The sequence below is a fragment of the Sorghum bicolor genome, chromosome 5, assembly GCF_000003195.3.
Source record: "Sorghum bicolor cultivar BTx623 chromosome 5, Sorghum_bicolor_NCBIv3, whole genome shotgun sequence".
Taxonomy (NCBI): domain Eukaryota; kingdom Viridiplantae; phylum Streptophyta; class Magnoliopsida; order Poales; family Poaceae; genus Sorghum; species Sorghum bicolor.
Genome location: NC_012874.2, coordinates 19,454,919 through 19,470,697, shown reverse-complemented (window position 1 = coordinate 19,470,697; position 15,779 = coordinate 19,454,919). Strand labels below are relative to the sequence as shown.

Here is a 15,779-nt window from a genome sequence, read left to right as displayed (position 1 = left end):
GGACATTCTGCGCAATAAAGATGCCAACGGCAGAATTGTAAAATGGGCAATGGAATTATGCCCATTCTCCCTGGATTTCCAGAGCCGCACCACAGTCAAGTCTCAGGCCCTGGTCGATTTCATCGCAGAGTGGACGGACCTCAACGAGCCTCTCGTTTCCGACGTCTCCGACCACTGGTCAATGTTCTTCGACGGGTCCTTGAACATCAACGGTGCCGGCGCTGAGATACTTTTCGTGTTGCCAAACAAGGACAAACTACGTTACGTCCTTAGAATCCTCTTTCTGGCGTCAAACAACGTCGCCGAGTATGAAGCATGCCTACACGGCAGACGACTAGCCGTCGAACTGGGAGTCAAACGCCTCTACGTCCACGACGACTCCGCTTTAGTTATCAACCAGCTCAACAAGGAATGGGACGCAACCCACGAGAAGATGGACCTCTACTGCAAAGAAATCCGCAAATGGGAATCCAACTTCTATGGCATAGAGTACATCCACGTGGTCCGAGATAAGAACCAGGCAGCGGATGCGCTGTCAAAGTTAGGGTCATCTCGGGCCTAGATCCCGCGAGGTGTTTTCGTTCAGGACATCCATGAGCCAAGTGTGGGCACAGACCTGGTCGAAAAGCAACCTAATGAGGCAATGCTCATAGACGACACTACTCCGACAACCACAGGCCGTGACTGGCGCACCCCTTTCATCAGGTATATATCGGACGGGTTGGACTATCAGGACAAAACGGAGAACGAGCGCCTCATTCGACGATCCAAGAATTACATACTGGTGGATGGCAAACTTATGCGAAAGAACGCAAGTTCCGAAGTGCTGCTCAAATGCATATCCCAAGATGACGGCATCAAGCTCTTGGATGACATACACGCCGGATCCTGCGGCAACCACGCGGCCTCAAGAACACTGGTCGGGAAGGCCTTCCGAGCAGGTTTCTACTGGCCAACCGCGGTCGCCGATGCCGAGAAACTGGTCCGACATTGTGAAGGATGCCAGTTCTTCACTAAGAAGACCCACGTACCTGCTCACGAGATTCAAACTATCCCCTCGTCCTGGCCCTTCGCCTGCTGGGGCCTCGATATGATCGGACCATTTAAGCCGGCTCCCGGCAACTTCAAGTTCGTCTTCGTGCTAATCGACAAATTCTCGAAGTGGATCAAATACATGCCACTGGTCAAAGCAACCTCCGAGAAGGCTGTGGAGTTCCTTAATCAAATCATACACAGATTTGGGATCCCCAATAGTATAATCACTGACTTGGGCACTCAGTTCACTGGCATTATGTTCTGGGACTTCTGCGATGACAGGGGCATAGTCATAAAGTACGTGTCAGTAGCTCATCCACGAGCAAACGGCCAAGTCGAGCGCACGAACGGAATGATCATTGATGCCCTAAAGAAAAGGTTGTACACCGAGAACGACAGAGCACCTGGACGATGGATGAAAGAGTTACCGGCTGTGGTCTGGGGTCTCCGGACACAGGCTAGTCGCATTACAGGCGTGTCACCCTACTTCATGGTCTATGGCTCCGAGGCAGTGCTCCCATCTGATGTAACCTTCGGATCTCCAAGAGTCGAAAACTTCGACCAGGCAACAACCGACATCGCCAGGGAACTTGAAATCAACTGCATGGAGGAAAGGCGTCTAACCTCATGTCTCCGAACAGCAAAGTATCTCGAAGCCATCAGGCGATACCACAACAGGAACGTCAAAGACCGTTCCTTCGTGGTCGGTGATCTAGTACTAAAGTGGAAAACAAGCCAGGAAGGAGCGCACAAGTTATCCACACCTTGGGAAGGTCCCTTTGTGGTCGTCAAAGTCACACGTCCTACATCCTACAGACTGGCGTATCCAGATGGAACACGCGTGCCTAATTCTTGGCACATAGACAAACTGCGTCGTTTCTATCCATAAGTTCTAGCACCTTTTGCTTGTAAGTTTCTTATAATTAGCAATAATAAAAGTTTTCCTTTTTTGCTATATATTGTTTACACGCAGAGCTTTCGACGAGCACAACAATCTCCCTCTGCGGTGAAGATTCTTAACGACTATCAATCAAACACAGTGATACATCACTCAGATAATATTACAGCGCTCAAAAATCATGATCATGACAAAATCAAACTTTATTACAAACTTTACATACATAGTTTACAATAAACACCCTGCTGGGCGGTTCCTAGTCTACTACAGACTATCCTACAGGCCTACTGCTCGGGCTGATCACCCGCTCGGCCTTGCTGCTCAGACGAAGGGGTCGGGGCCACCGGCGCCTGGCTGGTCGAGACCGTAGGTGTCGACCGCCCATCTCCGGCAATGGACGCTCCCGACAACTCCCTGGCCGACCTGTCTGATCCCAGCTGGTCGGGGGGAGTGGCCGTCCCGCAAAGGTTGATGTCGCCGATCACCGTCGATGACAAGTCAAGCAGGCCAGCACGAAGGTCGTCTGCCTCCTACGGACTAACCTCCTTGGGGTACCCTCTCTCCAGCCTGGACAGGTCGACCAGAGGATAGTGGGCGCGCACCATGCTGAGGACGTGCGCCCCGGCGAATTCCCCGGCGTCCTTCACGAACTGCTGGAGCCAGTCCCACGCCCGCTGCGCCTTCTCAACTGGCGTCAGTCTCGGCGCGCGAGGCTGGTCTTCAGGGAGCTCGGGGCTGATCAAGTCCAGAACCGGGGCTACTCCTTTCCAAAGCTTAATGCAGTTGGTCTTCCAGGAGTCCCGGTCCTTGATCAGCTCGTCTAAGTGCTTTTTGGTATTCACCTTGAGCACTACAAACCAAGTTGGAGGTCAGTACAAGAATAAGGAAAGGAACGTTGGGCAACCAAATAAAAAAGGGGTGGCATGGTTGTTACCAGACAACTCCCGATTCTTGTTGCTCAGCTCTTCGCTGGCTCGACGCCCGGTCTCCAGCGCCCCGGCAACCTCCTGGCCGAGCTGCTCCTTCTCTTGCCGGAGGCGTGCAACCTCCTCCTCCAAGTCTACAGGAACAATCCCCTGGTCAACAAAACTAACCACGCGGCTACATACAGCTGCTCGGAGTACGCGACTGACCTGTCCTTTGCCGATACTGGTCGGCCAAACGCTGGGTGAGGTCGAGAAGGCGCTCTCCCTAGGCACTCATCTCGGCCACCTTATCCCCAGCTTCCGACCGAAGCCGATCCACCTCCGCGGATAGGGCCTTGTTCTCGGCCACAATGCCCTCAATTTGGTCGAAGCACCTTTTCCGGTACTTCACCGTTTTCATTGCGCCTTGCAAAGAAGAACACATGTCGAACCCAGAATCACAGCGCATAAGTGTCGAGCAGCACAAAGGATCACTTACCTTAACCTCGTCCATGAGACGTTTTGCCGCGCGCTCCACCCTCGCGGCCTCCTCCGTCTCCGCAAGCTCCTCATGTCCGATGAAGTGGTCCCCGCGTTGGCGCCACACATAGATGTGCTGGTGGCCATCACGGGGACGACCTTGGATCTCCTCCACGTCATCGTCAGAGGCCGCCTGGGTCTCCTCGTTTGCCGTACTGCCACCTGCTGTGGTCGCAGGCATCATTGGCCCCTGGTCCAGGTCAGGTGAGCCTACGGGCGACGAGGCCCCTGCTCGGGGCGGTGTTGGGACTCCCCTTTCTTCGGCCGGTGGAGGAGTCGGGGCTCTGCTCTCCTCCTCCACAACATTACGTGGGGGAGGTGTCCTCACAGCCTCCTCGTTCCTCGTCGGGGTGCTCGCTGTGGCACTTGCCGGGGCCGGTTGCTCCTCGGCGCTCGTAGCAGCGGTTGCCGCCGCAGGCCGCTCCGTGGTCTGCGGCGCGGCGTCCCCAACGATAGCTACAGGCTCGGTCGCCCTCTGACTAGCAACATGGTCAGGGTCGACGTCCGAGGCCGCGCTAAACAACAAGACGACATTTAAACAATGTCAGAAACAACAACAAAATGCAGAATATTGCAGTACGAAAGTAAGATTGAAAACTTACAGGTCAGAGCGCCTGTGTGTCGCGGTGAACCTCCTCCTGGTCCTACCGGTCGGTGCCTGTGCCCCCGTCTCTACGACGCGCGTCGGCCCGGCGTGCGGTGCAGGCGGGTCGCTGGTCACCCGACCAGTGGTGGCCGACGCAATGTCCGGACGACTGCGTGGCCTCCGGACCAAAGACAGCGCGACCTCCTCCTCCTCCTCGTCATCGTCGGTAATCCGGACGAGCCGACAGCGCTTCGGCGCCTGGCTGCTCTCTGCCGGCAGCGCTTCTACAGGGGAGGGGTCTGCTGCTAGTGGCCTTTTCCCCGCCACTCTGTCTTCGGTGGTCGGGGCGGGATCGTTCTGCTCCTCTTTGCTGCTGGTGTATCGAGCACACCGAGCAGCGTCGTCTTCCGGCGGGTCTACCCCCGCAGGATTCTCCATGCCAGGTGCCAGCGATATGTACACTGCGCACCGGTCAATGTCTCCAATCTGCAACACAATCAACGACAATTCAACAACTGGAAGAACAAGAACTAAGGGGGCAACATCAGTCAGTAACATTACCTTAGGAACTGATCGCCCCAACTTGAAGGCCTACACCCGATCACCGCTTCGAACGAAGCTGTTGTCTGCAAAGTTGAACAGCTCGTTCAACAGCTGTTGCACTTCTGCCTTCTCCAAGACCTCAGGACTCATCCTGGTCGGGTCCTAGCTCCCAGCGTACTCGTACGCCGAGTGCACCCTCTTCTGGCAGGGCATCACCCGACGATAGATGAAGTTGCCGACCACTCCTAGCCCGTCTAAACGCGACCAGTCGATCAGCTTCATCAGGTCTTCTACCTGACCGGCGAACTCTGGGCGGTCTATCCAACTGACCCTCTTCTCGGGAATGTACCCCACGTCGCAGAACGTGGAGCTGCCCTGTCTTCCCTGACGTAGAACCACTTCTTGTACCATTCGGTGAGAGAAGTGTTCCACGGGCAGTTGAGATACCGGTTCTTCATCCCGTCACGAAGGTTGAGGTATACTCCACCTGCAATCTTGGAGCCTCCAACCACTCCCTTCTTCCTCAAACAGAAAAGGTAGCGGAAAAGATCGAAGTGCGGCTCTATCCCAACATAGGCCTCGCACAGACGGATAAAAGTGGAAATAAGAAGAATCGAGTTCGGGTGCAGATTGCAGATCCCGATCTCATAGTAAAGAAGAAGCCCCTGGAGAAAAGGATGGACACGAACCCCAAAACCCCTCTTGAAAAAATCTTCGAAAACCACGATCTCACCGGCACGGGGGTCGGGGTAGCTCTCCCCCTCTGGCGCCCTCCACCCGCCGAGCTCTTGGCTGTGCAGTAGCCCCATGCCGACGAGGTTGTTGAGCGACCTCACGCTGCTCCGGGACTTCTTCCACTCCTTAGCCATCAGTTCGGCCCTCTTTTTGGAGTCGCTCTTCGCCATTGACGCTGCGGGAATGGATGCGAGTTCGGTGGACTGATGGTGATTGCAGAAGGCAAGAGTGGAAAGCTTGAAGGCAATGGCAGGGTAAGCAATACGGGGGCAATGTCAAGCTTTTATAAGTAACAACTCCACCCCTCCCACTTCCCGCATTCTTGGGAAGTGGGCGGGCCCAACGGCGGACGCGGCGTTTCGGTTTTCAACAATTACCGGCAGTTAATACGGCGGCCTTTTCATATAATTGATGGTTTCCTTTTCTCGAACCGCACAAAGAGTGGCTACACAGTTACCAGGCGCACCTTTTCACGCAACCATCTGACAATGCGTCAGGAGGTCTCGTCACGTCACTCATGTATGTGGTAAGATGCTTTTTTTTCAAAATAACAGACAAAAATTGGTGGAGGATCAATGTTCCTGGGGACTGCACCGACCACTGGGCACTCTATGCTTTGGAACTGGTCGTCCAGTCCGCCAGTTTGGAAATCTGGGGACTGCACCGACCACCGAGCACTGTTTGCTCGGGGACTGGTCGTCCATTCCACCAGTTTGGCGATCTGGGGACTGCACCGACCACCGAGCACTGTATGCTCGGGGACTGGTCGTGCAGTCCGCCAGTTCGGAGATCTAGGGGCCGCACCGACCACCGAGCACGGTACGCTCGGGGACTGGTCGACCAACCCGCCAGTTTGGAAGAATTAGGGACTATACCAACCACCAAGGCGTTATCTGCTTGGGACTGGTTGATAAGTCTATCCAATGGCAAACAAGCATGAGATGCTTGGGGACTGGATAATTTTAATTTTTTAGACCTTGCTACAAGGCTCATACTTCGCCTTCCAGCAAGCTCGGGGACTACATCAGTACGATGCATCTGGCGATGCACCTCAGTTTCAGAATTTCTCTGAGGACTTTTCTTCTGACCCTGGCACCACGTGTCTACGCCACCTACTACTAGGCTCGGGGACTAAGTGGGCACACTTCACCTTGCGGTGAATATGCTTGCTTTTTTGAGGTCTATACTTTTCAGAAAAGTAAAGTGGACACACTTCACCAGAAAAGAAATCTTTTTTTGATTTAGAGCACCATGCATTCTTCAAACAACCTACTTCTTCGATGTCAATGTTGGTCAACTATCTTTTGAGTTGGTCAAAATACCGTTGCAACTGTTCAGGCGACTTTCCTGCCTATTGAAGACGTCAAGTTTCACTGGTCGACGAAGCTCAAGACGGCGTGTTACTTCACAATATATGGTGCTCGGGGACTAGCTGTGGGGGTATAAACCCCTATACCCTTACGGCTAGACTTGGGCCAGGAGGCTTGGCCCATTACGAGACAAGTTCGAGGCTTGATCCGATCGCTCGGAGTTTCGCGCAAGGAAACAAGACGTGGAGATCAAGCAGGATTCTAGTCGGTTAGAATAGGAATTGATATCGAACTATCTATGGCAATTGTAACCGACTAGGATTAGTTTCCAAATCTGTAACCCTGCCCTCCGGACTATATAAAGAGGGCAAGGGGCCCCCCTAGGGCACATTATTCTCTCAATACAATCAATACAACCAGACGCAGGACGTAGGTATTACGCCCACACGGCGGCCGAACCTGGATAAAAAGCTTGTCCGTGTCTTGCGTCACCATCAAGTTCGTAGCTTGCGCACCGTCTACCGATAAAGTACTACCGTGGGTATACCCCAAGGTAGACTGCCGACTAGCTTTCGTCGACACCTATAGCAGCAAACCGTAAAACGCGTGTTGCACAGGAGCATGAACAGTGCGGCGCGGGTAAATGAAAACCGTGTGGCGCGGGAAAGTATTATCCACCGGGCAACTTTCTTTCAGCAACTAAAAAGAGGCTTGGCAATGTGGAGATCAATCCTGCATGGACGGGATGTGTTGAAACGTGGTCTTATCCATCGTGTCGGCCCGGGAAAGATCAGTGTATGGGAAGACAATTGGATCTCGGGGGCTCATTCTCTTAAACCACTAGCAAGAATGTCGACTACTACTGCTATGAGGGTGTGCGATCTGTTTATTCCAGGCACGCGAGTCTGGGATGAGGAGGCTGTGTGCAAATCATTCTTGGCCTTGGATGTTGTGGAGATGTTGAAGATCAAGCCAAGTAATCAATTGGAGAATGATGTATTGGCTTGGGCGTTTGAGAGGAATAGGACCTGCTCAGTACGATCAGCGTACAAGTTGCTCAAAGAGGCCCAAATGGCGGCGACAATGGCTGCTACCGTTGAAACTATGGTATCGAATGATGGTCGCACTTGGAATGGAGTTTGGAAGCTAAATGTTCCTCCAAAGGTCCGGGCCTTTTGGTGGCACTTGCTACACAATTCCTTGCCCATCGAAAGCTGAACTAAAAAGGAGACTGTTGGGTATTTTAAACGCAAACAGAAAAATCCGCAAGCGCACAGATACCGATGTAGCTTTCACCCGGGAGTATTCCAGAGTATTGATTTTCCACTGGAAACGTGAGTGTACTAATTAAGATTCAAGATCGCCCAAGGATGTCACAGAACCGACCAAATTATAAGAGTTCAAGTGTAGAAACGATCGACAAGCAATCAAGTTTCCAAACTTGAGCCCATATAATCCCGGTAGTCAATTGAAATCACGAAGGATTTCAAACCAACTTGCAACAAACCAAGATCATAATAATTCAGCACAACACAACGATTGTTACATAGTCATTCATTGCCGTCGAAGCGGCACCACATCGGAGTTATTGAGTTATTACAACACATGTTCGAAGTAGCGAAAGCAAAATAGTTACACACACTTTCCGAAGTTCAGTTCATAAGTTCGAGTTACTGCCAGAGTCTACACCATCCTTCCAAAAGCAACAGGTACGAGATTATTAGAGAACCATGCCCAACGGTTAGTCCTCATCCCCAGCGGGATGGAGACAGGTCTTGCAGAAGCCGTCATAAAAGATATCATCTGCAACAGGTGGGAATAAACCCTGAGTACGAGAATGTACTCAGCTAGACTTACCCGTCTAGTAAAACATAAAAGACACCAAGGATCATGCAAGGCTAATATCAAGTAGAGCTGGGTGACTCAACATTTGCCAAAAGCTTGCATTAAAACTACGTTATTGTGAGAGCATCATATTTACTCATCATAAGCCTACTACTAGATTAGCACCTGTACTAAAGCACTTCACTTGATTGTTACAAACAATAATAACCATATCCAGTTCATCATGTACTTTTCCTGGCTATCATCATTATCATGAACCAAAGTTCTTTAGTGAATGCTACGTTTGCCGCTGCTCTGTCAAGTTCTCACTAACCGGGAGAGACGGCGATTCGAATCGAATTCCTATCCAGCTGCAGGGGTATTCCTATCACTCACCCAAGCTTCCCCTGCCGGAGAGCCTACGGGTCACCTTTGATACAACTCTAGAATCGCGGTTCCGATAAGCGCCGCACTCCCAGGGCTACCACTCTGCCAGGTAGGTCAGGAATTTTAACTCACCTGCCTTTGGACTTACGCCAATGGTCCCCCGCACACCGCACTTCCTCCAGTAGTGTGCATTTTATACTTATCGACCTTCCGGCCTGAGTCATATTACTCGGCTTCGCGGTCGGAACGAGTTATCCGGCCAACTAAGTGTTAGGCATGCGTTCAACATGACAAGAGGACGTACAACGGTCGGTCCTTAGCTGCCACAGACGGAGTTACTACAACCTTGCAAAACTCCGCCCGGCTTAAATCAATTTAATCAGGTTCCATCCACGATAGCACATATAGACCATCGTGATCTGACACAACCCTATATAGCGCAGGTGACAGGAGATCACCCGACTTCTACCGATTAAGCATGGCTAAGCTGCAACTCGATCCTAACTCTATACCCAAGGTGTGGTGAGTTATCTTGGACAAGGATGGAGTAAAATGCAGCAAAGGTGTCATCACAACTCCTATACTTAATGCAGCAATAGGTATAACATATTTAGTAAACTTTCGAAAGTAAGGGAGGCTTAGAATGCTCCGGGGCTTGCCTTACACGAACGAGGCTGGCTCGTGACTCGGGCACTCAACTTCTTCTTCGGGCTCCTCGAGTCCGACTTGCTGGACCTCCACCTCCGGGTTGCCCTCCTGGCCTTTGGAGTTCACTTGCAGCTCGTAGGAGGCGGTCGCGTCCGATGCACCTATTGCATGCTCGATGAATAAGAAGGTGTACATGCTAAAAGATGAATGCTTGAAAACATAATGGACTCACTGGACACTCATTTATGGAGTAACACAGTTATAACAAGTTTACACAAGGTAGTAAGTTAACTAAGCCCAAAACCTATCATGATAACCTAAAACAGCAAGCATCATATAGCAGTTTTAGCTCAGTAAACAAATCATAACTAGTGCTAGGCAGATCCAATAAACGTGAGTGAGGATATTCTGGAAAGCTTATGAAATTGTCTACAAATCATCTTTAAACATCACAGCAAGATTCATAAATTAAACAAGTCATTTAAACAAAGTTCCAGGTTCTGTCCCAGAAAAACAGAGAACACCTATTTCTGGAACCTAAATTGGAAAGATCATAACTTCAAAACTACTGGACCAAATGATCCCAAATTTAAACCATAGCTAGTTCAATAAGTTTACAACAACTTTGATTTAGACAAGTTTCCCAGAAAACCAAGTTATCATTAAGCAAAAGTTAAATTACTCCCTTGCTGTCCAGAACAGCTTTTAACCCACCAATTAATTATTTAATGATATAGCCAAAGCATAAACAGTGTCAACCACATAACTTATAAGTACAAGCATGTCATCAGGTTACCAGAACATCACACGATAACCTCCAAATGTTTATTAACAAGGCATTTATTAATTTACTTCTAGAGAGGAGCATAATTACAAGATACTAGCAAAAGTGCTCCGAAAAATCTACAAAAATTACAGAGGCACAAGTATAGCATCAAAGCATCACCACAAGAATTTCAGAGCAATTGCACATACCAAATTAAAGATATGCATTTAACATGTAACAAGGTGTTTATTTCATAAATTGGGAATCATGACTTATTTTGTGTCAAACAACAGATTTCAGATTATTTATATATTATGAATACCATAAACAAGTTTACTACCAAAGTAGAGCACCAGCATAAACACCAATTAAATAAACACCAATTATTTTATATGATTTAATTAAAGAAACAAGCAAAATCTCAAACATAAATTACATAACAAAGCTGCAGTACTCCAAAAATCATGAAATTTTTATCAAAGCACTCTAATACCACACAGAGAATACCATAAAATTTTCATGGCAAACTAAACAGTATAACCAGAGATATGAATTTATCCAAGAATAACAAGGTTAAATCCTTAATAAATATTTTCCCAGAAAACATGGTTCATTTTATATTTTTATTAAAAACTAGCCATCTCAAGGAATACCACAAAATTGGTTTCAGAATTTTTGGATCTCAGAAACAGGAGATATGATTTTTGCTAGAAAGCCAAAAATCCAGATTTGAATAAAAGGAAGGAGGAGACCGTTGAGTCACTGGCAGACGGGACCCGCGCGTCAGTGACACCGAAAACAGAGGACTCCTTCGCCGGCAAATGCTCGCCGACGGTGAGCTTCTCCGGCGGATCCAAGGGCACCAACGTGCTCCTGGAGGGATTCCGCATCGATGGAGGTAGCTGGTGCTAGGGTTTCGGCTACGGAGAGGGGTCGCCGTCGGCCATGGCGGCACGGCGGAGCTACCCCGGCTTACGCCGGCCATCTCCGACCGATAGAGCGTCGGGGAAGGGCGGCTTAAGCATCAGTGAGTCAGTGCGGAGCTTTCTGGGTAGAAACGCCTAACCCTAACGGCTCCGGTGAGCCTGCTCACGTGCGAGGTGCTCGTCGACGGTAAGCACGACGGTGCGGCGGCCGTGTTCCCGCGCGACGGTGTGGTTTTAGCCGGAATGACATGGTGTGGACCGACGCCAAGACCTAAGCAGACCCTAACGCTACCCAAAGAGAAGAAGGGAAGCAAGGGTGGAGCAGCGGCGAGGTTCGCCGGAATCGGTGTCGCGACGGCCGCGAACCCGACGACGGAGAACTTGCGAAATGCCGCTCACCTCAGGGAGATCTCGTCCAACCGATGGGTGGAGAAGATGGAGGAGCTCGAGGCGGACTTGGAGGCGCTTGGAGGCGAAGCAAGACGCAGAGGCGAGGGCGCGAAGAGCTGGCGAAGCTCTCGGCGGCAATGGCGACGACGTTTCCGCCGGAGCGAGCGCGAGAGAGAGGAAGGAGGAGAATGGACGGGCGCTGAGCGAGTGCGGGGCGCCGTGGCGTCCATGCCAACGCCGTCGACCTGACGAGCGGGGCCAACGCCGGCGTACGGGCGCCTTCTGGCGGACAGGTGGCGCTCTGGACGTTCCCGACGGCGAGCTCCTCTCTGAATCAAGCGACGCGATCAGTGTCTGACAGAGCGACTTCAGCGATGAATAACTTCCAAACCAGAGTGAGTTAGGAGATGGTGTAGTTGACAAAGTTGGAGCACCAACTGAGTTCTACAACAATGTCAACTAGAGCAAGAGCCAGATCGGCCTGGATTGAGAGATATGAAGTTTTCAAAATCGATCAAGCAAACTGATTTCGTTCCAGGACAGAAAATTTCCTAAGTGTTGGAAACAGCCCCAAATCTGCCTTGTGGGTCAATTTTGAGCTAGTTGTGATCATTTTCATGAGATGGCCATAAAACAACTTTTGTTCCTTATAAAATTTGCTACAACTTTGCTATAGAAAGTTTTGACATGCAAACATCTTATGAAACACTTTTTAAAAGCCTAAGCAAAAGCGGTTTCTAGGGCCTATTTGCATAAGTATGACTTAAGTGATTATTTTGGAGAAGTGATCAACATGAACATTATTCCCAAGGTTAAGTTAAGCATAGATGAACTATTTAACAAGGCATAGCACCCAAGCACAAGCATGGTTCACTCAAACATAAGCCTAGGGAGCCTATTTAAGCAATTTAAATCACATTTTTGCATAGAATGGTATGACTCAAGGTAGATGATGATCATGACATGCTTGAGTAGAGGATGATGCTTATGTTATGCATATGATTTATGCAACCATAACACTAGGGTGTTACAAAGGATAACTATATAATTATTTTTGGTGGGAAGAGAGGAAGTTTCCTGAGAATTCTCTAGTTGATCTAAGAATCAAGAATTACTTAAAAGATTATTTATTTCGGGACATCAGAACACTAACCACAGAAAGAGATGAGAAGGGGGCTAGGAAGTTCTGACTACGGTCCTACAAACACCGATCCGAACGAGGTGGAATACGTCGACCGTTAGGGCTGTCACTACCCTAGGGCTACCACAACAATCCGCAGGATTGGGTGCAATTCCAGGTAATTGCAAGACTAAACACCACGTCTAATCTCTTAATTACTACTCTAGCGTTATAAAGACTAGAGCACTTGATGCAAGCGGGAATCCAATAAATAACTTGAATGTAAATAAAAGTAATTAAAGAACTCAGGAATTATGAATTGAAGAACTTGGAGAACGATGAAGAACGAACCAGTTGCTGCAAAAGTACAATGTTGAGGAAGATCCGAAAGATCCGGCTCCTCCTCCTCTGCTCTCCTCTTCTCTCTCCCTATTTTCTATATTACAACTAGAACTAACTAGAACTAGAACTAGAGGAACTAGAACTAGAACTAGAACTAGATGAACTAGAGGGATCCTCTCTACTTGGATGAAGAATTGAAACCCTAGCTTTGATTCTGTAGAAGAAGTATGATCTCCAGGGGCCAGGGGGCCTTGCTTATATAGTCTTTTCAGATGAATCTGGGCCGTCGGATCAAACCGACATTAATCGCACGGTTTTCCTTGATCCTTTAGGTCGGTGGAGCGTGATCCGTGAAACGGGTCCGAATTGGACACTATAAGAGGGTGGGCGCCCTGGGCCAGGCCCTGTTCGGCCTCCGCTTCGTTCCCGTGGCTTCTGGAGTCTTCTAGATAATAGAAAATTGCGCGACACGTTAATATCTCTTTGTAAACCCGACGTGTGGGCCTTTCTTCCGTATTTCCTCATAACCCCCTGCAGAAACAGACAAACACCAAAACTCCTAGAATTCTATCAGATAAAACCCTAAGTCTAGGTGTTGGTTGCTTATAGGTCCTTTTCCATGATTAGTTGACAGTTAAATGTGAGCATTAAGGACCATCAATGGAGACATGTTACCATGGAAAGCTTCTGTGAAATGTGTGGCGACCCGGATGAGTCTGTATTTCATGTAGTTCTCTTATGTCCGATGTCAAGGAGATTTTGGGACGAAGTCAAGAAGCTGATGGGGGTGAGAATTCCAGACCTTCACCCTTGTACGTGAGCGACACACATCCTTCATGTAGACATTTGCCCGGCTGCCTCGGCCACTATGATAATCTGTTGTGCCTGGGCATTGTGGATAGGGCGGAATGCTCATCGTCATGGCCACAAGTTTTGGGAACTGGGGGCAACAACTCCCTACAGATCATCGTTGTTGGAGGAGTTGTCCTTGCTGAAGATGCCTCCAAAGGACGTCAAGCCAAGAAGACAGGTGAAATGGCAATGTGTGGATGAGGGTTGTAAAAAAGTGAACACCGATGCGGCCTTTGACTCGAACACTTGCATTAGCCGAGCAGGGGTAGTGATCTAGGGGCTGGTGCAACCGGTGCAAGCGGCGGCGGTATGGTGGCTTGATGATGTGCTACATGCATTGACCGCTAAGGCTATGGTGGCAAAGGAGGACTTGGAGTTGGTAGTGGAGAATGGCTATGATCATGTTGTGTTGGAGGTTGACTATCGAGGTTTGCAGGCCTTACTTCGAGAAAATTGCAGATATAAGACACCAAACAACACGTTTCATAAATATAGGACTGCAAACATCATTTTTGTAAAAATAACCTTTGAACGTTATCTTCTTGTTTTTTATGACATTTGATGTATAAGTCTCTTTTCTCATTTAAATACATGATTTTGTTTGTCAAAGTGTCCCTTTAGCCCTTCTGGCCTTACCTATCATTGACTGGCGTTCCATCTGCCCAATCATTCATATCCTCAACCTGACGCCCTGACCCCTGATCGTTTCATCTCCCCACTTGAACAGTTGAAGATGACACCCTAACCGCAGCGGCATCGTTTGCCCTGTCTGCGGCGGCCACGCTGGCCGCTGGCTTTGCCGTGACGGCCATAGGGCTGGCCACGCCGGCCTCTGGCCTAGCTGTGATGACCACAGGCATGGCTGTGCCGTCCTCTGATGGCCTCTGCTGGATCATGTAATTTTTTTCTGTCTTAGTTACGTGGTGAATGCTGTTGTTGTTTTGCTGCGACTACAAGTGAGTTCGTAGTTTATTTGTTGACTGCAAGGTTGCTGGCCAGCAAGCTGGCGACGACAGCAAGCCACCCAGTCAAGGCAGTGGCCAGCCGCTGGGGCAGCCAGCCACCCAGCCAACCAAGGCAATGGCCAGCCAGCCAATCGGTGGGGGCAGGTGTCCAGCCCAGGCTGACTGGCGTTAAAGCTTCCTAGCTTTCAAATCACCGACTAGCAAAAGGGTCACTTTGGAGAATAAAGACATCTATTTAGATGAAAAAAGAGATTTAATACACCAAATGTCATGGAAAACAAGACGACAACGTTTGAAAGGTTAGTTTTACGAAGACGATGTTTAGAGTCCTATATTTGCGAAGCGCATTGTTTGGTGTTCTATATCTGCAATTTTCTCCCTTACTTCAAGTGGGCGGTCTGTTATTGGTGGTCTATGTTTTGACATCACAGAGTTAGGCAAGAGTTTCGTTGAGTTTTTAAAGTAAAATAGGTGTATAGGGATGCCAACTCGGTGTCCAAGCTTTGTGTTAGTGTAAAGCGAAAAGTGATGGATGTAAAATGATTATTGTCCTTTTTGTGTGTACTTTTACATATATGTATATACAGCAGTTGCTTTTGTGAGAGACACAACCGAAACGCTTTCTTGGCCCTCAAGGGACCTATGTGGTTACTACTTGGTGGATGTAATTAGCATGTTCTAATTACGGAATTACAATAATTAACCAACTAATTAATTATCCTAATTAATTCTAACACTCCCCCTTGATCAATTAATTTTCTTTTAAAACGTCTTGTTTGTCCATCAATTGAATGTCTTGAATCTTTGGAAAAACCTTGTGGGAAAAATCCAAAGTATATGGATATACCAGGTAAAACTCCCTAAAACCTAGTGGGAAAAATAAGGAGAAACACCGTGATATATATAAAATCAATGTTAATAGACCCTTTAGATGACCTAAAGACTTAGTCTAAAACAATTTGATCAGAGATCAAAATGTCAAATATTATCCTTGAAAAACCTCAATG

At 48.8% G+C, this 15,779-nt stretch overlaps 1 protein-coding gene across 1 annotated transcript in view; it reads right to left on the bottom strand.

Moving 5' to 3' along the window:
* Positions 1-14,667, bottom strand: part of LOC110435895 (translation initiation factor IF-2-like) — a 35,349-nt gene extending 20,682 nt beyond the window's left edge. The window contains exons 1-3 of the mRNA XM_021461994.1: positions 14,554-14,667; positions 4,356-4,450; positions 3,707-3,893 (exon numbers count right to left, since the gene is read on the bottom strand). Coding sequence (XP_021317669.1) covers positions 3,707-3,893; positions 4,356-4,450; positions 14,554-14,667 — 396 coding nt within the window. The remainder of the gene's footprint in view (positions 1-3,706; positions 3,894-4,355; positions 4,451-14,553) is intronic.